Genomic DNA, 24,418 nt, shown 5'->3' with positions numbered 1-24,418 from the left:
CGTCCGTTATGCCTTTTGGCAGTATGCCTCGTATCCATTATGCCTCACATCCATTATGCCTCGCGTCTGTATGCCTAGCATACTATGCCTAACATCCATATGCCTAGCGTTCATATGCCTCGTGTCCCGTCCCCCACTACAGTACCTTAGCTCCGCCGTCGTTTTGCTGCTGATGATTCGTAGCGGGGCCCCGGTGCGTTGATCCTAATCAGAATATCAGTACTGTTTTCAGAATGTCCTATGATCGAGAGCGCCTAAATAATTAATTAAGCCAGACTCGCATTCACCGTAATAGGCATCGTAATTCCGATCACTTGGGAGTTAATTCATATGCTGCTTTCTCCTCTGTTTTCGACTGCACCACAATCATTTCTCATTCTACCTTCTCGTTGATGGCCTTTTCGTCCACCCGTATGATCGGCTGCTTAATACATATAGCGAATTTCTTGATTCCCCTGCGTCAGCGCAAATCTGCCGAGCAATAAAACAACGGCATCGCGATTTACGACGCAAGTAAGAAAAAGATGCCAGATAATTGTTTACGAACTAAGCACGTGCGGTAGTGGGTTGAAACTGACAAATTTTACAGTGCGCTTCAGGCAGCACGCTAGGTCAAAATCGGATGAATAAAGAAGGGTTTTGACAGCAGTTAGTGCGCTTCCAAGTCAAAACGAGGCGAGCTGGTGAAATAAAGAAATTCGCTAATAGAATGAGCTAGATCCAGATGTTATGATAAAAAGGCCCTGAAGGAATTAGTCCCGATTTCAAGTGAAGTTTTAATGGAGTTAGTAAATTACCTCCGTTGAGAGCTTTTTTGGGGGAGTGCGATCATCGGTCGGCTGCTGCTTTGTGCTTGCCTTGGGCGTTTAGTATGCGAGATGGTTTAATCCTGTCATTTGGTGAAGATTTTTTTCCCACTCGACTTTTGGTGCACTTCTGTGTGCGATAACGTCGACGGATGCCCGATTGCAATGCCACGTGGCTGTTCTGCGAAGATGGCGAGTCGTGTGGTGTTTTCAGCAAAAAATTTCTGGTTTCTTATCTTTGTGGGAATTTTACGTTGATGAATCTGCCACGGGAAGGTTTAAGTTTAAGAGACTCACTGATAAGAGCTTCATTATTTTCACTAACCTTCCACCTTCAACGGCGGCAAATTCGTAAAAAAATTTGGTTCCTAGGGAGCTTCCTTTCTCAATCGACGTGATGGCGGATGTTCGAGCGCTCTTTTCAGAGTGTATGAGAGAAGGTGTTCTAGTATCGCCGCATGCACGATTTTGTAATTTTCTCGCAAGTTTCTACGACCCAATGTGTATCATTCGTAAGGTGTGGCGTATAGCAACTTTTCTATCCTTAAATCGTAACAACTAAAGTCATGGAGAAAATAATAAATACACTTGCAGTTTTGGCTAATTTTCCATATTTTGGGCACCTATTATAGTTGTAACATGATGTTTTGTTACGTCATTACGATCTGCAGACACTCTCTTTCAAAGAGGAACGGAGAAATAACTGGAATTTCTCTGTCATTGATTTCGAAAATTTTTTGCGTTATTGTTTTTAAAGTGGCGAGAAAAATAAATACACTATTGAAATATACATACAAAACATTCCAAATAAGCTTTAGTTCTCTGCATATCGTGAGCAAAGTGACTTTTTACGTTATAAAACTCACTTTCAATATTTCGTGGCCTGTACTTTGTTTTGTAAACCCATATTTATTCTTCGTGGTATATTTACCACCAAATTTTCACGAGTAGAAGCTGGGCTAGCATTTCCTAAGTCTGTATCATTCTTTGGATGATGCTTTGCAAGGTAGGACTTAACATTCTTCTGTAGATTTTTGATACGGTTCAAGTTAGGAAACTATGCTGGCCAATCCAACAATTTTATGATTTCCTTTGAAAACCATCTTCAAGTTTTCAATGCTGTATAGTAAAGATCGTTACCCTCCAACGAAGAGGCATGTTTTTTATTTATACATAGTTGTTTGTATTCATAGTCTATGCTATAAAATGAATGGGTTCCACACCAGCATCAGAAAACAGCACTACACCGCAGTGGTTCAATAAGGCAAAAAGTGGAACTTAATTCCATAGCGCCTTTCACCTTAATCTTAGCTTAATAGTGTCTTCGGAGCAATTTTCTGTACGAATGACCCGCATAATCGCAAATTATCAAAAAATATGAAAAGTTTACTATACTAAAAATAAAAAAAAAAATAACTTTTTTGTGTTAAGAGATAGAAGAATAGTTTATTCGGAAAAGTTGTAGAAAATTCAAAAATATGAAACTTTGTTGAACAAATGAAAATCCTATCTTTTTTCGGTACAAAGTTATAAAGTACTTAAAAGTTAAATTTAAAAGTTAGTTTTTTGTACTTAACTTTTGTTAGTTGCATTTTACACGAAAGTGTAGTTCGGAGGAATTGTTGGTGCATACAAAACACACATTTTTGCCAAAGATCATATATCCTCAGGACTTTTCCTTACAAAGTTATATCATATTTTAGCTGATTTTTTCCGATAACTTCAAGAACGTATAGGTTAAAAAGGGGCAAGTGGAGTCATGATGTCAATATTTTTCCTTGAAGCTAAGCAGAAGTACTATAAACTCCTTTAGGTTTCATTTGTCCCAATCCACCCATATTAGAGTGGCAGAGCTGTATGCCACCACGGATCGGCGCGTGGCGATCGCCGAGGTCACGTAGTACGAGGGTGACCGCTGACAGCCCCGGACCAGCAGCGGGAGATTGCCTAAGGGTGGTGAGGGTCGGACACCGGGCCATCGACTCCTCGCAAATGCCACAAGTACCCGGAAGCACCTCTGACGGAGCGAGTAGTGCCGCTCCCATCAACCAAATGCACTCCCCTGCCCATTGGGGCTGACACCAGTAAGGCCCCAATTATGGCAACTGGCAGCGAACGAAACGGATTCGAGTCGGATATGATACGGAACCACGATCAAGGGCTGGCACCTGCATCGAGCTCCCTTAGTAAAGTCGCGTGACAGCGGCTTGAAACGGCGAGATGGTACCCGGTGCAGGGGTCTCCGTCCCGTAAAACCTGGCAGGCCTTCCAGTACGTTCCGCGTCCATTGCCTGGTGGGAATCAGGCAGAGAAGGATCAGATGGGGGGGAACTAGCCCTAGGACAAGATGCCCCTTTCCTGACTTACGCGGGTGGGGGCGTCATAGTGCTCATATAGTAATATGGCGACCCCCCCTACCCATGGCCTCACTGCTTCGGCATAGAATACCATGGGACCATACAAGCGACTTCTCATCTATGGACAAGGATAGCGGCTGGAAGGGGGACCCATTCAATTGAATTCAATTACCAAGAAACAACAAGAGACGAGCGCGGAGGGACTACCAAATCCCTTTGCGAGAGGCGGCATCCAGCGGTCTCCGCAGAAGAAGGCGGAGACGGATGCAGTAAAATCCGGTGGTGGAAAGGCCAACACGCCAGTCTCCACACCGGATATAACGGTCGACGGCCCCCTGCTGGTCAAGGCCATCGAGAATAGTAGGGACAAACGGCCAAGGGTGGCAGCGCTGTCCGAACAGCTCGATGCGATCATCGAGTCCGCGGCGAATAGGAGCAATATCGCCAGGGACCTGAAGCAGAGCCTCCTCCTGCTTCGGGCCACCATTGACGAAGCTCAACAGGAGTACACCGAACTCGAGGCGCGGGCCGAAGCGGCTGAAAAGGAGGTGGGGAAGAGAAGAACAACTGAATCCAAAGGGGTTCAGACCGATGCCTCCACGTTCGCAGCGATCTGCTCTACGGGGCAGACCAGTAAGCGAACGCGGCAGTCCCCGGGGGAAACGGCCCCCGAAAACGTGAAAAAGCGGTTGGTGGCGCTATTCACGTGGGACAGCACACCAACAGGCACAAGGGCCGAAGTGTCGACCGGAGCGGCTACTGCGGGAAACCCCTGGGTTACCGTGGTAGGAAAAGGGCGCCAGGCGGGTGGAAAACGCCAAGATGAAGCGGCAAAGAAACGACCGCCAAGGGCCAAGAAGGCCAAGAGCAGGGGGGACGCCCTCATCCTCAAAACCGACGGGTCCAAGTACTCGGAGGTATTGAAAAAGATGAGGGGCGAAACCCAACTCAAGGAGTTGGGGGCGGATGTGCGGAGCATTCGCCGATCTCGCACCGGCGAGATGATCCTTGAGCTCCGAAAGGATGCGAAAAACAAGGGCTATTCCTACAAGGCGGTAGCCGAGCAGGTCCTCGGCAAGGAGGTGCAGGTTCGGGCACTCACCTCGGAGGTGACTCTCCAGCTTAAAAACCTGGACGAAATCACCGAGGGGTGCGACATTGCGCTAGCCCTCAAGGAAAAGTGCGGGGTGGAGGTGGCCACTGGGTCAATCCGCCTCCGGAAGGGTCCAGCGGGAACCCAGGTGACTACCTTCCGGTTAGCGTCGGCGGACGCGAACCTGGCACTTAAGGAAGGCAAGCTGAAGGTCGGCTGGTCAGTATGCCCCCTGGGTATACTCCAGCCACTGGACGTCTGCTTCCGGTGCTTTGAGGGAGGACATAAGTCCTGGACCTGCAAGGGGCCCGACAGGAGCCAACTAAGCAGGCGTTGCGGTGGTGCAGGCCATAAAGCGAAGGACTGTGGGGAGCCTCCCAAGTGTATGGTGTGCTCCGGAAAACGGGACGCCAAACACTTTATGGGAGGCCCCAGGTGCCCAGCCGGCAAGCCGGCTACGAAACCACGGGCGTAAGGGTGAGGCAACTGAACCTGAACCACTGCTACGCAGCTCAGCAGCTGCTATACCAAGCAGCCACTGAGTCGCTGTCGGACATCGCCATTGTATCGGACCCTTACCGCATCCCTCCCGGAAACGGTAACTGGGTTGCGGATAGGTCCAGCATGGCGGCCATATGGACGACGGGCAGGTTCCCGGTTCAGGAGATTGTTTCAACCTCAGAAGAAGGGTACGCGGTTGCCAAGGTGAACGGAGTGTTCTACTGCAGTTGCTATGCTCCGCCGCGTTGGTCTACCGAAAGGTTCGCACAGATGGTCGACCGGTTAGCCATGGAGCTAACGGGCCTAACACCGTTGGCAGGCGACTTCAACGCTTGGGCTGTCGAGTGGGGGAGTCGCTCCACGAACCAGAGAGGCCAGATCTTGTTGGAAGCTTTGGCAAAGCTCAACCTAGATCTGGACAACATTGGGTCCAAAAGTACATACAGCAGAAATGGCGCGGAGTCGATCATCGATGTGACGTTCTCCAGCCCAGGACTGATCACGAACTGGAGGGTAGACGATGGCTACACCAATAGCGATCATCAGACGGTCTGCTATAGTGTAGACAACAACGAGAGGCGGCAAGCGACGAGTAGGGCCAACACTCCGTTCGCCCGCGGGTGGAAGACATCGCATTTCGATGCCGAGGTATTCGAAGAGGCAATGAGACGAGAGCGCGAGGGGGGCAGTCGGCTTCGCCCGACGCCCGACCAACTAGTTGCTATGCTATCTCGGGCGTGCGACGCCACCATGCCTAGGACTCGCCAACCTAGTAATGGGAAGCCACCGGTCTATTGGTGGACTGACGAGATAGCGGACCTTCGCAGTGCGTGCCTCCGTGCGAGACGGAGGATGCAGCGTGCGCGAACAGATGAACAGAGGACAGAGCGCCGCGCAGCATTCAGTTCTGCCAGATCGACGCTGAAGAGTGCGATTAAGGCCAGCAAGAGGGCCTGTTTCGATAGGCTATGCGCGGGTGCCAATACGAATCCGTGGGGTGACGCCTACAGGATCGTAATGGCGCCTGCAGAGCGATCACCAGCGATGCTGGAGCGAATCATCGAGGGACTCTTTCCGCGCCACGAGCCAAGTCCTTGGCCTCCGGCGGTCGAGTCTCACGTCCGACGTTCCAGTATCTCAGACACAGACCAGGGAGGGTCGGCCAACCTGCCGAGCATCCAATCCGTGGGCGACGACAGCCGTGTCGAGGTTCAGGAGGAGGCAAGTGTTACGAATGAGGAACTCATCGTGATCGCCAACTCTCTAAAGGTGAGCAAGGCACCGGGACCGGATGGTATCCCTAACCTGGCAATCAGGCTGGCGATAAAAACGGCCCCCGGGCTGTTCCGAGTAGTCATGCAGAGGTGCCTGGATGACTGTCTCTTTCCGGATAGGTGGAAGCGGCAGAAATTGGTCCTACTGCCGAAGGCTGGGAAACCACCAGGTGACCCATCGGCATATAGGCCTATCTGCCTGCTAGACACGGCGGGCAAGGTGCTTTAGAGGATTATCCTCAACAGACTGGTGAGGTACACAGAGGGTGTAAACGGTCTGGCAAGCAACCAGTTCGGCTTCCGGAAGGGCAGGTCCACGCTGGATGCCATCGCCTCCGTCACCAAGACGGCGGAGATAGCACTCCAGCGCAAGAGAAGGGGAATTCGCTATTGCGCAATCGTCACGCTTGACGTGAAGAATGCGTTCAATAGCGCCAATAGCGCTCGCGCTCAGGAGCATCCAAGTACCGGTGTCGCTGTACAAGATTCTGGAAAATTACTTCCAGAATCGAGTTCTGGTTTACAACACAGAGGAGGGTCAGAAGTGCGTTCCAATCACCGCAGGGGTCCCGCAAGGTTCCATCCTGGGTCCGGTGTTGTGGAACGTCATGTATGACGGGGTGTTGAAACTAAAGTTTCCTGTAGGGGTTGCAATCGTCGGCTTTGCAGACGACATAACGCTAGAGGTTTACGGCGAGTCCATCGAAGAGGTCGAGTTGACAGCTGCGCATTGCATAAGGAAGGTCGAGGACTGGATGCGCTCCAGTAAACTGGAGCTCGCGCACCATAAGACGGAGGTCACGGTTGTGAACAACCGTGAATCGGAGCAACAGGCGGTGGTCAGAGTCGGAGACTGCACCATCACCTCGAAGCGATCGTTGAAGCTCTTGGGGGTTATGGTCGACGACAAGCTCACGTTCGGGAGCCACGTCGACTATGCCTGTAAGAGGGCCTCATCGGCTATTGCAGCATTATCTCGTATGATGTCCAATAGCTCAGCGGTCTATGGCAGCAAGCGAAGACTTCTTGCCAGCGTGGTTTCGTCCATACTTAGGTATGGTGGGCCAGTATGGTCCAGAGCGCTAGGTACTAACAGTTACCGCGGTAAACTGGAAAGTACCTACAGGCTCATGTGCCTGAGAGTTGTGAGTGCGTATCGTACGGTGTCATACGATGCAATCTGTGTCTTGTCCGGCATGATGCCAGCATCAGCATCGCTATCAAGGAGGACACAGAGTGTTTCGACCAACGTGACACAAGGGGCATACGAGGCACCAGAAGGTCATTCTCGATGCTCCGTTGGCAGAGGGAATGGTCTAATTCCACAAAGGGCAGATGGACGCACCGACTTATACCGGAGATATCCGGCTGGGTCGGGAGGCGACATGGCGAGGTGAGCTTCCACCTGACACAGATCTTGTCAGGCCATGGTTGCTTCAGGCAATATCTGCACAGGTTCGGGCACGCGGGGTCCCCCATGTGTCCCGAGTGCGTGGAAGAGCAGGAGACTGCAGAGCATGTCTTCTTCGTATGCCCCCGTTTCGTAAGAGCGAGGAGCAACATGATGGCTGTGAGCGGGCCTGGCACTACTCCGGACAATCTTGTTCTGTTTCATGTGTTTTTGTTTTTAGGCTACAAATGGTGCCAAGGATTTTTAAAACGCCATCCGGAAATATCGCTACGTAAGCCTGAAAAAGTCACGTCAGCGACAGCAACGGTTACGTAGGAAAATATACGAAAATGGTTTCGATCAGTTCATGCACTTCTCGAAGAAGATGGACATGCTCAAATATTTAACGATACTCGCCGAGTTTTTAATGGAGATGAAATAGGTTTTTGTCTTGATCCGGACACAAATACTGTGATCATTCCTAAAAAAGTGTGAAAACGCCTATTTGATTGACAAAGGCTCAAAAAAAATATTACTGTGCTGAATAGCTACGGTGCATCTGGCAGAGCGGTGCCTCCATGTGTCATTCTACCGTATCAACGAATACCTAATGCTGTAGCCCGAAATTTTCCTCCCGAATTGGGTAAATCAGAAACCGGAAGGATAACAAAAGATACTTTTTTGGACTACACCAGGAAGATATTCTATCCATACTTACTGGAAAACAAAGTTCAACTGCCCATAATTTATTTTGTTGATGGACAAGGGAGTCATACTCCGTTTGAAACAGCAGAAGAATGTGTAAAGCTCGGAAATGTTGTCTTTGTACGCAAACAGCACACACATCATTCAGCCAGCAGACGTTGCTATATTTCGTTTTCTTAAAGCTGCACGGACTGCTCAAGTTCGCCTGTGGCAAATGGACAATCCAGGTAATATTGTTATTCTGTTGTTATTGTTATTCTATTCTAATTGCAGGTCAAGTAATCCGTATAGAACAATTTGGGAATATTCTTACTTACTTACTTTTACCTACCTACTTTTAAGGCGACAGACCGATTATCGATCCAGTGCCGAATCTAGAATACGTCGCCATGTCCCTCGGTCTTGGCTGCTATCCTCCAATCGCCCCTAACACCTATTTCGCGTGCATCCTCGTCGACAGCACACATCCAACGAGTACGGGGTCTACCCCGAAGTCGACGACCTCTATCGGGATTCCTGCTAAATATAGCCTTCGCTTGACGCTCATCCGGCATTCTCGCTACATGCCCAGCCCACTGAAGCCTGCCGTGTTTTCTCCGCTTGACTATATCCGCCGATTTGTATGCCTGGTACACTTCATAGTTCATGCGTCTGCGCCAAACACCATTTTCTAGTTTGCCGCCAAGGACTGAACGCAAAATCCTACGCTCAAAAACACCAAGAGCTCACCGATCAGCCTCTTTCAGCGTCCATGATTCATGGCCGTAGAGAGCCACCGGAAGAAGCAGTGTTTTATAGAGTGCAAGTTTAGTACGGATTTGCAGACTGCGGGACCTTAACTGGTTACTTAGTCCGTAAAAGGCCCTGTTTGCGGCTGCTATCCGCCTCTTTATCTCACGGCTAACCTCGTTGTCACATGTCACTAATGTTCTCAGGTAAATAATTTCGTCGACTACTTCAAATATTTCCTCATCTAGCACCACCGCAGCACCAACCTCCGACGGACTACAACGCACTCTGCCAGCCACCATGTATTTCGTTTTGGCCGAGTTTATGACAAGCCCTTATCTCGCAGCTTCCCTCCTGAGAGGTCCGAAGGCCTCTTCCACAGCTCTACGGTTGATACCAATGATGTCGATATCATCCGCAAAACCGAGAAGCATGTGCGACTTCGTAATGATGGTGCCGCTTCTCTGCACACCAGCCCTCCGTATAGCAACTTCCAATACGATGTTGAACAATAAGTTCGACAGCCCGTCACCCTGCTTCAAACCATCTAACGTCACGAACGAGTCGGATATCTCACCGGTTATCCTGACGCTTGATGTAGAACCTTCAAGGGTGGCACGTACCAGCCTAATCAGCTTTGTTGGGAAGCCATGTTCAATCATAATCTGCCATAACTCATTTCTCTTGACTGAATCGTACGCTGCCCTGAAGTCTATGAACAGATGGTGCGTCTGCAAGTTGTATTCTCGAAATTTATCGAGGATTTGTCGCAAGGTAAACATTTGGTCCGTCGTGGAGCGTCCCCCTCGAAAACCGCATTGGTACTCGCCAACAAAGGTCTCCTGCAACGGCCTCAGTCTGTGGAACAGGATGCGGGAGAGAATTTTGTACACGGTATTGAGAAGAGTTATGCCCCGATAATTGCTACAGTCCAGGCGATGACCTTTGTTGTAGATCGGGCATATGAGACCCTCCAACCAGTCCGAGGGCAATTCTTCATCAGACCACACTCTCAGCATGATCCGATGGATGGCACGATACAGCTGTTCGCTCCCGACTTTGAAGAGTTCGGCGAGAATGCCGTCCTCCCCGGCTGCCTTGCAGTTTCTCAGCTCTTTCACTGCTTTCTTCACCTCGTCCATGGATGGTGGATCCACAGCTTGACCATCATTCTCAATAGTCATCCTGCTCCTTTCGACTCCACTGTTTCCCTCACCGTTCAACAGCACACTGAAGTGTTCCTTCCAACGCCTGCCCACCTCTGTTTTATCGGTTATCAGGTTCCCCTCCCTATCGTTGCACATGACAGGGGCTGACACGTTTCGATTCCTGATTCCGTTGACCTTCTTGTAGAAGCTCCTCGCATCGTGCCTGGAGAAACAACCTTCCGCCTCCGCAAGAATACGCTCCCAATGCTGTCGTTTCTTCCGGCGGTGAAGTCTCTTTTCAGCGGCTCTTGCATCTCGATATCTACTCATGCTCTGACGAGTCACAGCCGTGGCCAACATGTGACCCCTGGCGCGGTTCTTCTCCTCCGTCACTCGCTGGCACTCAGCGTCAAACCACTCATTGGACGCAGCTGCCGCAGTTGTACCCAACACTTCTCGCGCTGTAGTGCTGATCGAACTGTGGATGTGCCTCCACTGTTCATTCAGGTTCCCTTCAACTCTTTCCTCAATCCGTTCATCAACTTTCTGCGAGTACTCTGCAGCCACTCCTTCAGTTGATAACCGCTGGATGTTCAACTGCATCCTCCTCGTTGCCTTGGATTTCAGCACGTTGGACAGCCGGGCGCGGATTTTGGCTACTACGAGATAGTGATCCGAGTCAACGTTCGGTCCTCTGAACGACCTCACGTCTGTAACGTCTGAAAAGTGCCGTCCATCAATCAGAATCAAATGGTCAATTTGAAAGTAAAGCTCTCCATTCGGCTGCATCCACGTGTGCTTACGTATGCTCCGGCGTGCAAAATAAGTGCTACAGATAGCCATCCCCCTAGCTGCAGCGAAATTAACAAGCCTCAGGCCATTGTCGTTCGTAGTAGAGTGGAAGCATTCCCTACCAGTTACGGGGCGGAAGAAGTCTTCCTGCCCGACCTGTGCATTTGCATCTCGGATGACAATCTTTATATCGTGTCCTGGGCACTCATTGTATGTCTTTTCCAGGAGCTTATAGAACTTCTCCTTTTCGTCATCGGGTTTCTCGTTGGTCGGTGCGTACACATTTATTAGGCTGTAGTTGAAGAATTTGCCCTTAATTCTCAACACGCATATACGGTCACTGGTCGGCCTCCATTTAATGGCACGCTTCATCTGTTTTCCAATTAGCACGAAACCAACTTCTCTTTCTGCTTTCACGCCGCCGCTATAGTAGATGTGGTACTTAAATGAAGTGTCCACAATAGGATCTACTGCTCGGAATTCGCGTTCTCCCGATTTCGGCCACCGCACCTCTTGGATAGCTGCAACCGCCACATTCACATTCCGCAGCTCTCTAGCCAGGATACTTGCGCGTGCGGTTCAAGTAGAGTCCTTACATTCCCAGTACCGAGTTTCCAATAATCGTTGTCCTTTTTCGTTCGCCTAGGTCCATGCCGATTATTCCGTTCCGTATTTATACCTGGATTGTTCGTAGTATTTAATAATACCTAGTCTCGCGACGGGGCTGCCGTCTTTGATATAGCTGGCGAGACACCGCGTTTCATGATTCAGCCGCCCGCTCCGGATCAGACGCTGTTGTACGCCGCCCCTAACATGGGGAAACAGCCGCGTACGTTCCCCCTTCCCAGTCAGCTTACGACCAAAGTTTCCACCGGGGTTGGTTACCTGATCTCCGCTAAGGTTACTCGTATCCCGTTCGGCACCACGTGGATGTTGGGATAGGAGTTGCTGGACAGAGGTGAATGACCACAATAGGATCTCAAGTGACACGTGTCCAACCATTCGCCAACCTGGTAATATTCTGAAGAAAGCAATTACCGCATCTTTTAAGCCGGAAACTGTGGTCAACGGTTTTAAAGTATGCGGTCTATTTCCTTTTAATGAGGATGCTGTGGATTATTCAAAATGCATTGCTGGTTCAAACGCTTTACTTTCCCATTCACCTACGCAGCAAGAAAAGGATGTAGTTATTCCACGTCAGCTTCTAATAGAATCGATTGAGCTGATCAGTCCTGAAAAAGCAATTTTGTATCGAGAGCTTCAACCTGAGTCATTTCCAATAGAGTCAGATAGCATTTTATGTAAAATGTACAAATCGATGTTTCAAGCGTATGATGATCGGAACTTTGATCTGGAAGAACTGTGGAATCCTGTAACGCGGGTAGCCATTTTGATATCTTGAGAAATAGTGGAGACGATGTAAATATTAGAATGTTCAACAAGGAGAAAACTTTTGAGACTGAAGACAGGTGAATTATAGTCCTTATACAGATTTATTTTAGTTTATATCCAAGGCTAAAATGACAGTCGCTTTAAAATAATTACACTAATCCTATAAATTTCAAATTGTTTTCACAGGAAGTTAACAAACACTGAAGAAACCATGTTGTTCGATGATTCGGCAATGCATCTTTCAGTGACATCTGTTAATTCATCAAACCTGAACCTTTTGGAAGCTAACGGTGCTGCTAAATTGTGAGTACAATCCACGAATAGTGCTGATTTGGCAATTATTTTATTCAAAATCATTTTCAGCCTACCACCATCAATTGTAGATGAAGCTCAATTAAATCTGGTTGTTGAAGATACAGACACTAATGCTGATGAGTAAGTAAGAAGTATTAGTATCTTTAAAAAAATTCAAGTTTTCTCCCCCTTTTTAGTGTGTCCTTGAATTGTACTGATCCTACGATTATTGTGGAAGTGAACCCTATAACAATTGAACCAGTTACAGAAACGAATGAATCGAATTGCATCAACTTTGATTTTGGAGAAATGCTCATCACAATCGATACTCAAAATCAAGAATTTTCCGATTGTACCATTGAAATAGATTCAACCCAAACAGAATCTGAGCTCATCACATCAGTTACACACACTTAGATAATATCACCGAGTACGGTAAAATGAATTACCGAGATTTCAACAGCTGATATATAAATATATATGATCAAAATACCGAGATTCTGTAAAATCAACAATTGACAACTTGTCAAACTTCAACGAGATTCTCGGTAATATTTTACCAGGACTCGGAAATTTCGACTGTCGAATTATTACGAAAATTTCGGTAAAAAATACTGAAGTACGCATTTTGCGATTTCTAAGATAAATCCAGGAAATGATGAAAACGATCAATTATCCGTATAATTTTATTAATTATTATGTTGAATTATTCAACTTATTACAGCATTGGTAGAAACAGGAGAGTTGTGTTGCTTCCTGGAAATAAAACCATATCCATCACTGCAACATCCATCCTGCGAAGCGAGTCATTAACCTACAAAATTGAGTAAGGAAAGAATTAATTGTTCTCTTTTAGTATTATGTTTGCAATAAACACAAACAAGATCTGAGACATAATATTGTATACTTACTCAACATTTTAGGTTAGTCTGAATATTACAGATTTCTCCAGAATTATGATTAACCGCGAAACCTGTTCCTTTTACATCCAAACCGAAGCACGAACAAAACTGATAGTGAAGCTTTCGTTATTTTGACAGTTCTATTTTTCGGAATCTCGGTAAGAGCTTTTTTGCTTCAACGAAATCTCGGTTAAATGATGTCAAGCTTCCTAGATTCGGTATTTTAGTTTACTGAACTCGGAAATTTGCTGTTTTACGGATTTTTTCGGCAAACAAATTTGCGGTATTCCAGTAAACACATTCGGTTTCCGATTTCTCAGTAATTTTATTACGGAACAACGGTAAACGAAAATGTTTTCAAGTAGTTCGGTATTTTACTTTACCGAGAAAACATTATGCAGTTAAGTGTGCATGTTCTGGAAATGAACAGCCTTTATATTCAACAGAGATCACTGAAAATAGCTCACAGAAGAAAGGTATGTCGCGATTTCTGACAGAATCAGACACGCCCAAAAAGAAGAATAAAAAATTCAAACGACAAAAGAGTCCTCCAGTTTTGACTTCGAAGAAGCGTTTAGAGCTACACCTTTAAAAAGAACAAGAGAAAGAGAATATGAGATTGGAAAAACTTAAAAAAGTGGAAAACAAACGTATGGAAAAGGTGAAACGAGCACATGAGAAGCAATTGATCATGATTAAAAAAGCGACTGATAGGCTTCAACGTTTAAATGATAGTTTAAAACAAACAACAGGATATCAAACCAATATGAAGCGTCGGCTGTAGTCAAACCGATGGTTATTTTTCATGCCATTTATTGTTGAACCAAATGAATTGTTCAAAGACCTGTTAAATTTCCTTTCTTGTTGACTAATAAACTGAAATTAAATCGAACTGTTGGACATAGTAATATTTCATTCACACTCACTAGAGACCAAATTCTTGGCTCAGGATTTGAATAAAAAATAGGCGGTGTTATTTGCCTTCGAAAAATCCTTCGATGAATAATCTTAATCTCTTTCTGACTTTAACATCAGATATTATTGAAACAATTCGTTTCATGTAAACTTTTATGACGTAAACAAGATTGAGTTTCTGCAATTCATCTACGAGGTATTTAAACATGACTTCCTATATTAAACCATGTTTATCAAACGTTTAGTGAACCATGGTCTGATATAGGAAACGCCGGTCTATATTTGGATAATGATTAACACTTAAGAAATTCAATATATTTTCATATAAATAAACAATATTTACTATCTTTTCGCTATACCTGTTTGAAAATAGTGTTAATTTTATATCTAAGGTAAAAAAAATGAAATGTATCGTTAGATTCATCCCAAACAAACCAAAATCATTCACACGAATCACAAAAAGGTCCACTATATGTCAATTTACCCTACGTTCTAAAATATTTCCGAAAATCAATCGGAACTTGAGTACATAAAAAATCTGGATAAAACTGGGAAATAAACAAAAAACTAAAAGGCTCTGGGAATAAACTGTTTGACTGGATCACTAAAAAAAAACAGGAAGTATCCAGTTTTAACTGGAACATTGGCAACTCTGACCGTAACTTACATACATCACAAAAAAAAAAGTCTGGAGGTGAAGTCCTCATAGCCATTAATGCAGAAATTCATATCTGGACCTCTTGTTTACGAATTGTACGGAAGACTTTTATGTGTACACATCATTATCCCCTGTATGGAAAAATGAAGTATTTAACACAGCAATAGAATATTCAATTTTCATTCATAAAATTGATCTTCCGTGCGACTGGGATTATGAAGAAGTGCCGGAATTCAATAAAGCCAACTATGAGTAAGCAAAAAGTAGACTTCTTACAATGAATTCATAGAATCTTATTAATTCTGAAGGAAATGTCGACAATGAGGCAGCTGAATTTCACACAGTCCTGCAGAATATAATATTAGAAGAATTGAGATTTCGGCTTAGCAGTCATTCATCTCAGAATTTAGAACGAAGTTATTGTCATTCGTCCCAACGTTTCAGCACTTATTGGTGCCTTCATCAGGGGAAAAATTATGATTATCGGACTACGTCAGGTGGTTGCATTTAAAGTTCACTAGTCACTAGCTCTCCCACCCATATAATATTAGAAACTGTACCGTAAACTGGGGTGACTTTGATCACCGGGGTGACTTTGATCACTATACCTCTTTTCTGAAAATGTGAATGGCCCCCAAAATCGCTTTCCATATTTATAAACTCGTTTAAGTCGTTTAACTTCTGTTCAATTTAGCGAAAGTAGCAAAGTGTTACTCCAAATTCATCGAAACAATGAAGTGATCAAAGTCACCCCGGAATGATTATTGGTGTAAAATTTTTAGACCATATTTCAAAACATCAAAATTGTTGCTAAACTTTTGAAAAAGTGACTGAATCTTTTTCAATGCATGCCAGTACTAATTTTAAAAATATCAAAGAATATTGTTTCCAGTATATTCTGAAAATATTTGAGATACAATCAAAAAAGTGATCAAAGTCACCCCAGTTTACGGTACCAATGAGAAGAAAAAGAATAACACAGCATAGTAAACTACCATTATTGTTGGATCCACATTTAAAAAAATTAAAAAGTCAAAAAGCACATAAACTGTACAAAAAAGGAAAAACTAGTACCAACTTGCAAAACTACCCTGACATATGTAGCCAACTCTACCTTGCCATGATTGCTGCACAGGAAGAATATAAACGTAGAATCGAAAATGAAGTCAAATCATGCTCAAAAAATTTGTTCAACTATGTAACCACGAAACTGAAAAGTAGTAATTTCCCGTCACGAATGCATTTTGATGGAAATGTAGGCGAGAACTCATCCGATATTACAAAATACAAATTTTTTTCAGGAAGTTTACACTACATTCTCCGAAGAAGATCGCGACCGTGACTTCTTTGCGTTCATCCCCGAAATCTTCAATCATGTATCTGTCAATCAACTTTCTCAACACGAAGTCTTAAACGCACTTAAAAGCTTAGACGCATCGAAAGGGCCTGAGCCTGACGGAGTAATTCTAGACACCAAGCTAACCTTTACAGAACACTATAACTCCATCATAAGTAAAGCAAATAGTATGCTGGGCTTTATTAGGCGGTTCACCCACAATTTTCAAGACCCATACTCTATCAAATTATTGTATATTACATATGTCAGACCTATTGTAGAATATTGTAATCTTATGTGGAAACCTTATGCTGCCACACACGAAGAACGTGTAGAATCAGTCCAAAAACAATTCCTTCCATACGCGCTTCGCAACTTAAATTGGACTGCATTTCCTCTTCCATCGTATGAAGCACACCCAAGTAACCAGGAAGCGCTAAATCATTGCCCTACAACAATACTATATTCGATTACAGAATTCTAGGTAAGAACTTATTCTGACCTAAACGTTTGTATATAGCTGATATAATGTTAAAAAGGCGAAATAGCGAGCTGATAAAGTGCTGCAGGTGGCAACCATTGATATGCATCACTAATGCTGGTTTGGAGCACCCATGAGATTTCTCTTTTCGGACATGTGAGTTAAGAAAACAAACAAAAAAAATTTTATAACCTCAATTATTTGGTGTCTGGAACGAATGCACAAAAATATTCAGGAGTAATACATATGGTCTAAAAAGGTATCTTGGGTGGCAACCCGGGAACTACTAGAATCAGACTTTTTCTCATCTTCTGATATTGATGATTCAGAAACCACGACCCCAGGAGATGTAGATCCTGGATCCAACTCACTAGTTTGTAATTGTTTTGTATTGGGTATTTCGGAAAGTTTCATGCACCCTAACTTTGCGTCGAAAATTCCCACTCCTTAAAGTTTATTTTCCATTTACGTAAAGTATCCATGTTCCGTCTATTTTTAATTGACCATTCGATATCGCTCGTTATTGGCACTTACGAAAAAAATGTAATGCGTCTTCTACGCATTTAAAACACTACATCGTAGCACTTACGGTAGCCCTTTAAGCGCACATTTTGCTCTTAGTAATACTAGTTTGGCATAATGTCCTAAACATTAAAAAACATGATATAAAGCTATTTGGCATTAACAAGGCTGAATTAGTGCTAATAAAATGCTATCTCCTAATGCTTAAGGTTACTTGGGCAGGGCCGGCGCTTCATGTGGGTAGTAGTATCCACTCGGAAAATATCCATGTGGGTATTTACCCACACGGAACTATCGGATAAAACCAAAAAAAAAAGAATATAATGTTGCGAGCGACAGATTTTTTGATGGATATCGTTGAGCGAGAGGTTATCAATCTACAGATTTATGTACAGTTGTAAAGTTTCTCAGGGAAAAGGATAATTTTTTTTTGTTCTCGAATTTGATTGTTTTCTCTGATTAATCAATACCAGGCTCGTTGTAACGAAAGAAGTATTTTTTTGATTTGTGCCAAATTAAAAACAATTTAAAAATTGCAATGGCTTAGAGTCGGCTCAATTGTGTGGCGATTTTTTATTCATATCCAGCTTTTCAAAGCAGTGGCCGCAAAATGGAAATTAATATTAAAAAAAAAACAAAAAAACCCCTCTATTCTGAAATCCACGTGAACATATTTGATGGTTACAATTTTCAATCATACCTGCTAAATACTTTTATAAAAGACTCCTTTCTTAATCTCAAATTCTTCTTCTCCATGTACGACTTTTTTCTAAACAATCAAATGTTTTCGAATGTTGGCTCCTAGATAAAAAATAATATAGTAAACGCTTGTTGGCAATCTTTTTGTTTTAGATTTGATATATTTTGACGTGGGACTACGTCTTTCTTCACTATACTAAGGTACCTTCAGGGGAAACTGGATAGAACATGTAACGTTTTTGGTTGGCAGTTACCATTTTCTTATAACTCCGTGAAAATTGCGGGAAAGTTTGAAGGTCGAATATCCACATACATTTTTCATACGATTCGTATATTTCCCTAACGCAGACTTCAAAAACATAGACGAAATGATTTCACGCATTCAGTCATTGGCTAGCAATGCCAGCCAATTGGCATCGCAATCATCACCCAACGTAAGCGACGATGAAAGAAAGCAGAGATGCTTCCACGTGATTGGTTCTTCCCCCAATCACCCAAGTTCCCCACACTGAGTGACGCTATAAAAGGACATTTCGTGTTGAGAGAAGCTCATTCCCTGGTCGACCGTCAAGGCGAACAGTTCGGCTTCCCTTCGATCTGAGTTGGACCCCACCAGTGGTAATCTAATTCAGATATTGTTGTTGGAATACAGCCCGAAACTGGACGTGATCGGCACTGGGGACCTTTGGAAGCCGTTGGAAGGGACCATTGGAAGACTTGGAAGCCGTTCGGATGCGGCCGATAGTAATTTGTGTAGGTATAGTGTGTCGTATACCAAGTGTGTGTCTGAGTAGCGTTGGTGAGTGTATGTGTGTGTGAGTAGCGTTAGCGTGTGTATGTGTGTGTGGGTGTGTATGTAGGTGTGTGTGTGTATGTATGTGTGTGTCAATGATTGTGTGTGTGTCAATGTTTGTGTGTGTGTCAATGTTTATGGGTGTGTGTGAATGTGTGTTGTGAGTGACGTGTGTGTGAATGCGTGTGTGTGTTTGAATGTGTGTGTGTGTGTTTGAATGTTTGTAATTTTGTAATTTGCACCAACCTGAATAATTTGTATTTTCATCATTTCTTGATAGTTGATTATGGTTCTAATGGAAATCGACTTTTCGAATTTTATTTACGATAGAGTTCTAAGTTTAAGTTCTTCGATCGATACTTGGCGGTAAACTAGAAGATGGAGTGTGGCGCAGACGCATGAACCACGAGTTGTACCAGGTATACAAACATGCTGATATAGTGGAGGTAATACAGCGGGACAGGCTGCAGTGGGCTGGACATGTAGCCAGGATGCCTGACGAGAGAGCCGCCAAAACTATCTTCAGTAGAGAACCAGGAAGAGGCCGTCGACTCCGTGGTAGGCCTCGCACGCGGTGGATGTGCGCGGTGGAAGAAGATGCACGATCTGCTGGTGTACGAGGAGACTGGAGAGCGGCTGCCCAAGACAGAAGAAGCTGGACATCTCTAATTCGTTCGGCCCTAGACCGATTAACGGTCCGTTAGGCAACAAAGAAAAGAAAGAAGAAGAGTTCTAAGTTTTATTTTCTCGTAAAAATTTCCCATGCCAAATTTGAGCTCAATCGGACTTCGGGAAGTAGAGCCTCAAAGCGGTCAAAGTTACAGTTTTTCGATCGATGAAAAAAATGTTCGAGCTGGCAGTGTCTCTTGTGTGTTATGATGTAGCTCAAGGCTCGCGCAAAAGTTTCTATGACCCTGAAATTAAGTTTTTTTAACATTTTTTTTTTGAAATCACATCAACTCTCGACATTTTATGCATTTCTAAAACATTAGCTGTAAAAAAACGATTTCGGAAACTTCAAGAGCTACTCTTGTACATTTTTTCGTTTGTCAAAAATGTAACACTTGCACGACTGGAAGTGTAACCTTATCAGAAATCCGATTAAGTTAAATTTTGGATATAGACAATTTTTTTCGAGAAGACCAAATTTTTGAGCCTTAACGTTTGCATTACAAAAATGCTCAAAAAGTGCCGATTTTTCATGGGTATACCTTAACACGCACTGACGAAACTACCCATGCAACATCAATCATAGTAACCCATGAGTCAACAGAAAAAAATTGACTCAAACTTTAACCGTAATGGCGAAAACAGTGAAGCTACTCCGATCAAAAGTGAGCGCGATCAAAGAACGCTACCCCGCCGCGTCGAAAGCGGACATCGCACGGAGAAAGGTCGCTGGTTACGCTTGTTTCGGTATCTACAACATCTTGGCACCGTTGGACTGCAATCAGAGCATCGAAAGAAAGATCGGTTCCGGACGGCCGACGACCCTGAGCGACAAGACCACACAAGAAAAGTGGCTACATCGCTGCGTACGCTTGATCGAGAGGTCGGTGCAACCGGCCAAACAGTGGAAAACTACCTGGCGAACATGGACATACATGTCAGAAAGCGGCAGTCCCGTCCATTAGTCTCGGACCTACAGGCAGTGACGCAGTGGCAGCAGTGGTCGAGTCGATTTTTCCGGTGAATCGCGACGTGATGGTGCCAACGACTAGCAGGGCACTTCGTGTTTTACCTCCCCCACGAAGGAAGTGAGCTGTGAGATGAAGTTCATTTCACACACCAAGTTCCCAAAGAAGGTGCTGCTGTGGCTGACAATCAGCGAGAAGCTCTGGACTGGCCGTGAACGAGGAAATTTAAGGTACGAAGTGTCTGCCGCAAGTTGCGTCGTCCATCAAAAAATACCATTGGGGCGAAGACGCGGTTTTCTGGCCGGAGCTGGTGTGGGCCCACTACTCGAAGCGATCTTTGGAGGAGATGAAGCGGCTGAAAATCGATGTGGTATCCAGGTCGGCTAACCCACCCCCATTCCCACCCCACCCCCATTCCCCAGCTGCGTCCCATCCAGAGTTTCTGTGCAAACCAGAAGCGTAAGACCTACTCCAACAATTTTGTCGCAAAAAAAAAATCCCGGAAGGCTACTCACAAGGGCGTAGAATCGCTTTTACAAATGAGCTTATATAATTACCTTCCATGGGAAATTCATCAACATCTGTCTTGTTTTTTTTTTCTATTACCATCCAAAAAAAGTCTATTTTTCATGCAAACATAACTACTGAACGAAATTCGAGAATCTAATTTCTCTTGAACATTTTATTTTCACCCTATTGTTGATGCACTGTCGATTTTTTGTAAAATTATGTTCAGGTATCAGTAGCTGCCCTCCCCCCTTGGTTACGCTTTTGTCACCCATGAACCTTCCTTATTCCTCACTACCCACTCGGGAAAATGCGGTGACGCAGGCCCTGATGAGGCACGTTGCATGCTCATTAATCTGCAAATTAATGCATTAATCTATTCTTCATCAATGACATTATTTCAAATCAAGACTCATCTGCATTACTATCACAACTCAGATTTTATACACCTTCACGGCATCTTAAAACAAGAAAACTTTTTTCAGAAAAACAGTGCAGAACTAATTATGCAATAAATGGTCCCATAAGTCGAATGATGCGTCAGTATAATGTACATTGTGAAACCATTGGCATAACAAAGTCAAAAGAGCAAATTAAAAACTGTCTGAAGTACACTAGAAATAATGCTTAGCACGTAAGAAGAACATTGTAAAACACTATAACTAATAACTGTAATGAAATATTGTATGTAGTCTACATTTGCTTGACAAAATAAATAAATAATTATTTTTTTTAATTTTTTTGAAAACTGATTGAATTTTTCTCTGATTCTGTTTACTGATAAAATGTTTAAATTGACCTGAATTGAATGTTAACATGTTCATAAAATTCTATGTCAATTTCAAATTTTCTATCATTATACATTTTCGACTAAAACTATAATCACCTATAACTCTATCGTTATTTTTTCCACGAATTTGTAACTGCAGGAAATATTTTTTATGTGACATCTTTGTCGCTTTGTGATCGGTGAGTGAGCCATCTTTCACAAGACAAATAAATGTAAAATAAAGTTCAATTTCTACTAAATCGTACTTAATTTAAATTTGTATAGGCACAAAGAAGAGATAGTGTGCTTTGCGCTACAAGTCTCGTTTCTCATTCAGTCGCTTCGTGCTGTGTGCAGCGTGCGAGCGAGAAAACTTACCATTCGTACGAGCCATGTCTCGTCGCATGGGAATTTTAATTGCGACGTACACGAAGATATCTCGTCTCTCAACCTCACGAGTGCGGTGCATGGGCGTCGCGTACTTGAGACAGCTTGCGTGCAAATTCTCGGGAGCTCGTCTCGCGAGCTTGCCTCGCATGTTGCTTTGCGCTAATGGTGCGAGAAGGAAATTGATTTTGCGCAGAAGGAAACAGGCAGGGGATTTTATGTTTTTTTCATTTACGGTGTTATAGCAGCATGCATCAAAACACCGTTAGAATTATCAATGATATAACCTAGTTCATTTATTTATCAATTCAAAATTCTATGATTAATTCATCCGACTTTTGTTAACATGAATTAAGAACGTTTTGTTACTATACTTATTATGCTAACGGTACGAAAATGCACCGGATGCAGAGTGTTACGTTGGTTAACAGAAGTGTTCCTTTCGTCGGTTTAGATGTCATTGACTATCTTATGATAGAACTCTGTTTTGTAGTTCTAAGGATAAAAAATGTGGTTTGAAATTACAACATAAGTTTTTCGGGAGTTAAAAATAGTAAAACCATTGAAATTGTTTATATTTTCAGATACATGTTGATGTTGGATAGAATTTTCAAATTGAGTACACTAAAGTCGCTTTTTATGCAGGGGATACATGCCGCGTAAAAAACCGCGTAAATTCCGGAATCCGCGTAAAAAAAACCCGCGAAAATTCTGCAATCCGAGTGAAGAGGAACCGAAATCCGCAAGAAAAAAAATACCGCGTAAATTCCGGAATCCACGTAAAAAACGCGTAAAAGCGACCTTAGTGTATAGATATTGCAAATCAGGTTCTGAAGGTTCGTGATAATCTGATCGTAGTATTGTGCATTTAAATAAAAATTATCAAAATGTCGCTGATAAATTGGCAGTCAAGCTCAGTTCCGATGTTTATTTTTGGTGTTCTCGCAACACTGCAACCATCTCAGCCGCCACTGCGCTGTCAGTCCGGTTTATAAAAACAAATACATTGAAATCATTCCGCAGTTCATATTGTGTGAACACGCAGTTGTTCTATGTGTTTGTAAAGTCGGAAGAAAGTTCGGAAGTCGGAAGTCTGACTTCCGAACTTTATTTGGGTGCTGGCGCCACAATAATAAAGTTTTGTGAATTCTTCCGATTAATACACCTTCAGAAGGGTCTGACGGCATATATCGTATGTAGGTACGGTAGGCAGCCTATACACCAGAGAGACGCAGAGACACTAACCGTTAAGGCAAATGTCAACATCAAAACGGATAACGGCAATGGCATATATCAAGATGGCTTGACAAAATAATTTTCTTTAATTCTTTTATCACCAATATTTAGTGGTTAATTTGTGAGTTCGAAATCCAATTTGTGGTAATTTGTGGTTGTGTGGTTTTCGAGAAATTCTCAAAAAAATGAGTCAGGCCATCTTGAAACATGATTTTGCTTCAAATGAATCGGACAACGATGATATATACATCAATCGAAAGCTCCTAATTTGTGGTTCACGAAAATGTAATTTTAATGTCATAATTACTAGTGTTTGTACGTAAATTTGTGTTTTATTGTTCACGTAGTTCTACGTTTTGTTTATTTGTTGTTGACGCTGCTGGTCGCTTGTAGCGTTGGCTGTTTTGCGGTGTTTGTCACTGCTATACTCAGAGCCGGATTTAAGGGGAGGGTCACACAACATTTTTGGAGCCCCCACAAATCGAGAAAGGTTTTTTCTCCATCAAAAATGAGATTCAAATTTCGATTTTCAGCAAGAAAATTTGAACTTTCCTTCAGTGATATTTTTCGCGAGCGCCAATATCACAACTACCTCCATAAGAGTTCACCTCGGATTCTCTTGGAATGACACATTCTAATACACCAATTGAATCAAACCAGCGCGCATGGGAGGTAAAGCAGAGAAAGAAAATAACCCACAAGTTTTTTTCAATGCATTGCTGTTGCTTACTTGTCCGAATCAGGGATACCAGATGTGCTTTGCAAAATGCAGATTTTCAGAGTCCGTGTGCAGATTTTACAGACCTGCAGAAGCAGGGCCGTATTTAAGAGGGGTCCCACATTTTGAGGCCACCACAAATCAAGAAAAAATAAAATTGTCTCAATTAATAATGATTTTTGAAAGTCTGACCCCCAATAATCAAATCCGCTTTCTATAAGTAGTTTCAGAGTCTAGTGAATATTTCCTTTGAATTACATTTGAAGAATTTAAATTAGAATAGCAAACTTGCGAAATACATGCTAAACTAAAATTGTATTGCGTATTAATTTGAGTCTAATGGTTTCGAACGCAACTGGGGGAGCCGTCTTTTTTTC

At 43.6% G+C, this 24,418-nt stretch overlaps 1 protein-coding gene across 1 annotated transcript in view; it reads left to right on the top strand.

Moving 5' to 3' along the window:
* Window positions 1–13,064, top strand: part of LOC129727015 (uncharacterized) — a 47,479-nt gene extending 34,415 nt beyond the window's left edge. The window contains exons 2-4 of the mRNA XM_055684375.1: window positions 12,374–12,490; window positions 12,551–12,622; window positions 12,679–13,064. Of these exons, the coding sequence (XP_055540350.1) occupies window positions 12,399–12,490; window positions 12,551–12,622; window positions 12,679–12,898 (384 nt within the window). The 5' untranslated portion in view covers window positions 12,374–12,398 and the 3' untranslated portion in view covers window positions 12,899–13,064. The remainder of the gene's footprint in view (window positions 1–12,373; window positions 12,491–12,550; window positions 12,623–12,678) is intronic.
* Window positions 13,065–24,418: the final 11,354 nt, after the last annotated feature.

Source organism: Wyeomyia smithii, chromosome 3 (genome assembly GCF_029784165.1).
Source record: "Wyeomyia smithii strain HCP4-BCI-WySm-NY-G18 chromosome 3, ASM2978416v1, whole genome shotgun sequence".
NCBI classification, from domain to species: domain Eukaryota; kingdom Metazoa; phylum Arthropoda; class Insecta; order Diptera; family Culicidae; genus Wyeomyia; species Wyeomyia smithii.
This window is presented reverse-complemented; position numbering and strand designations above follow the sequence as displayed.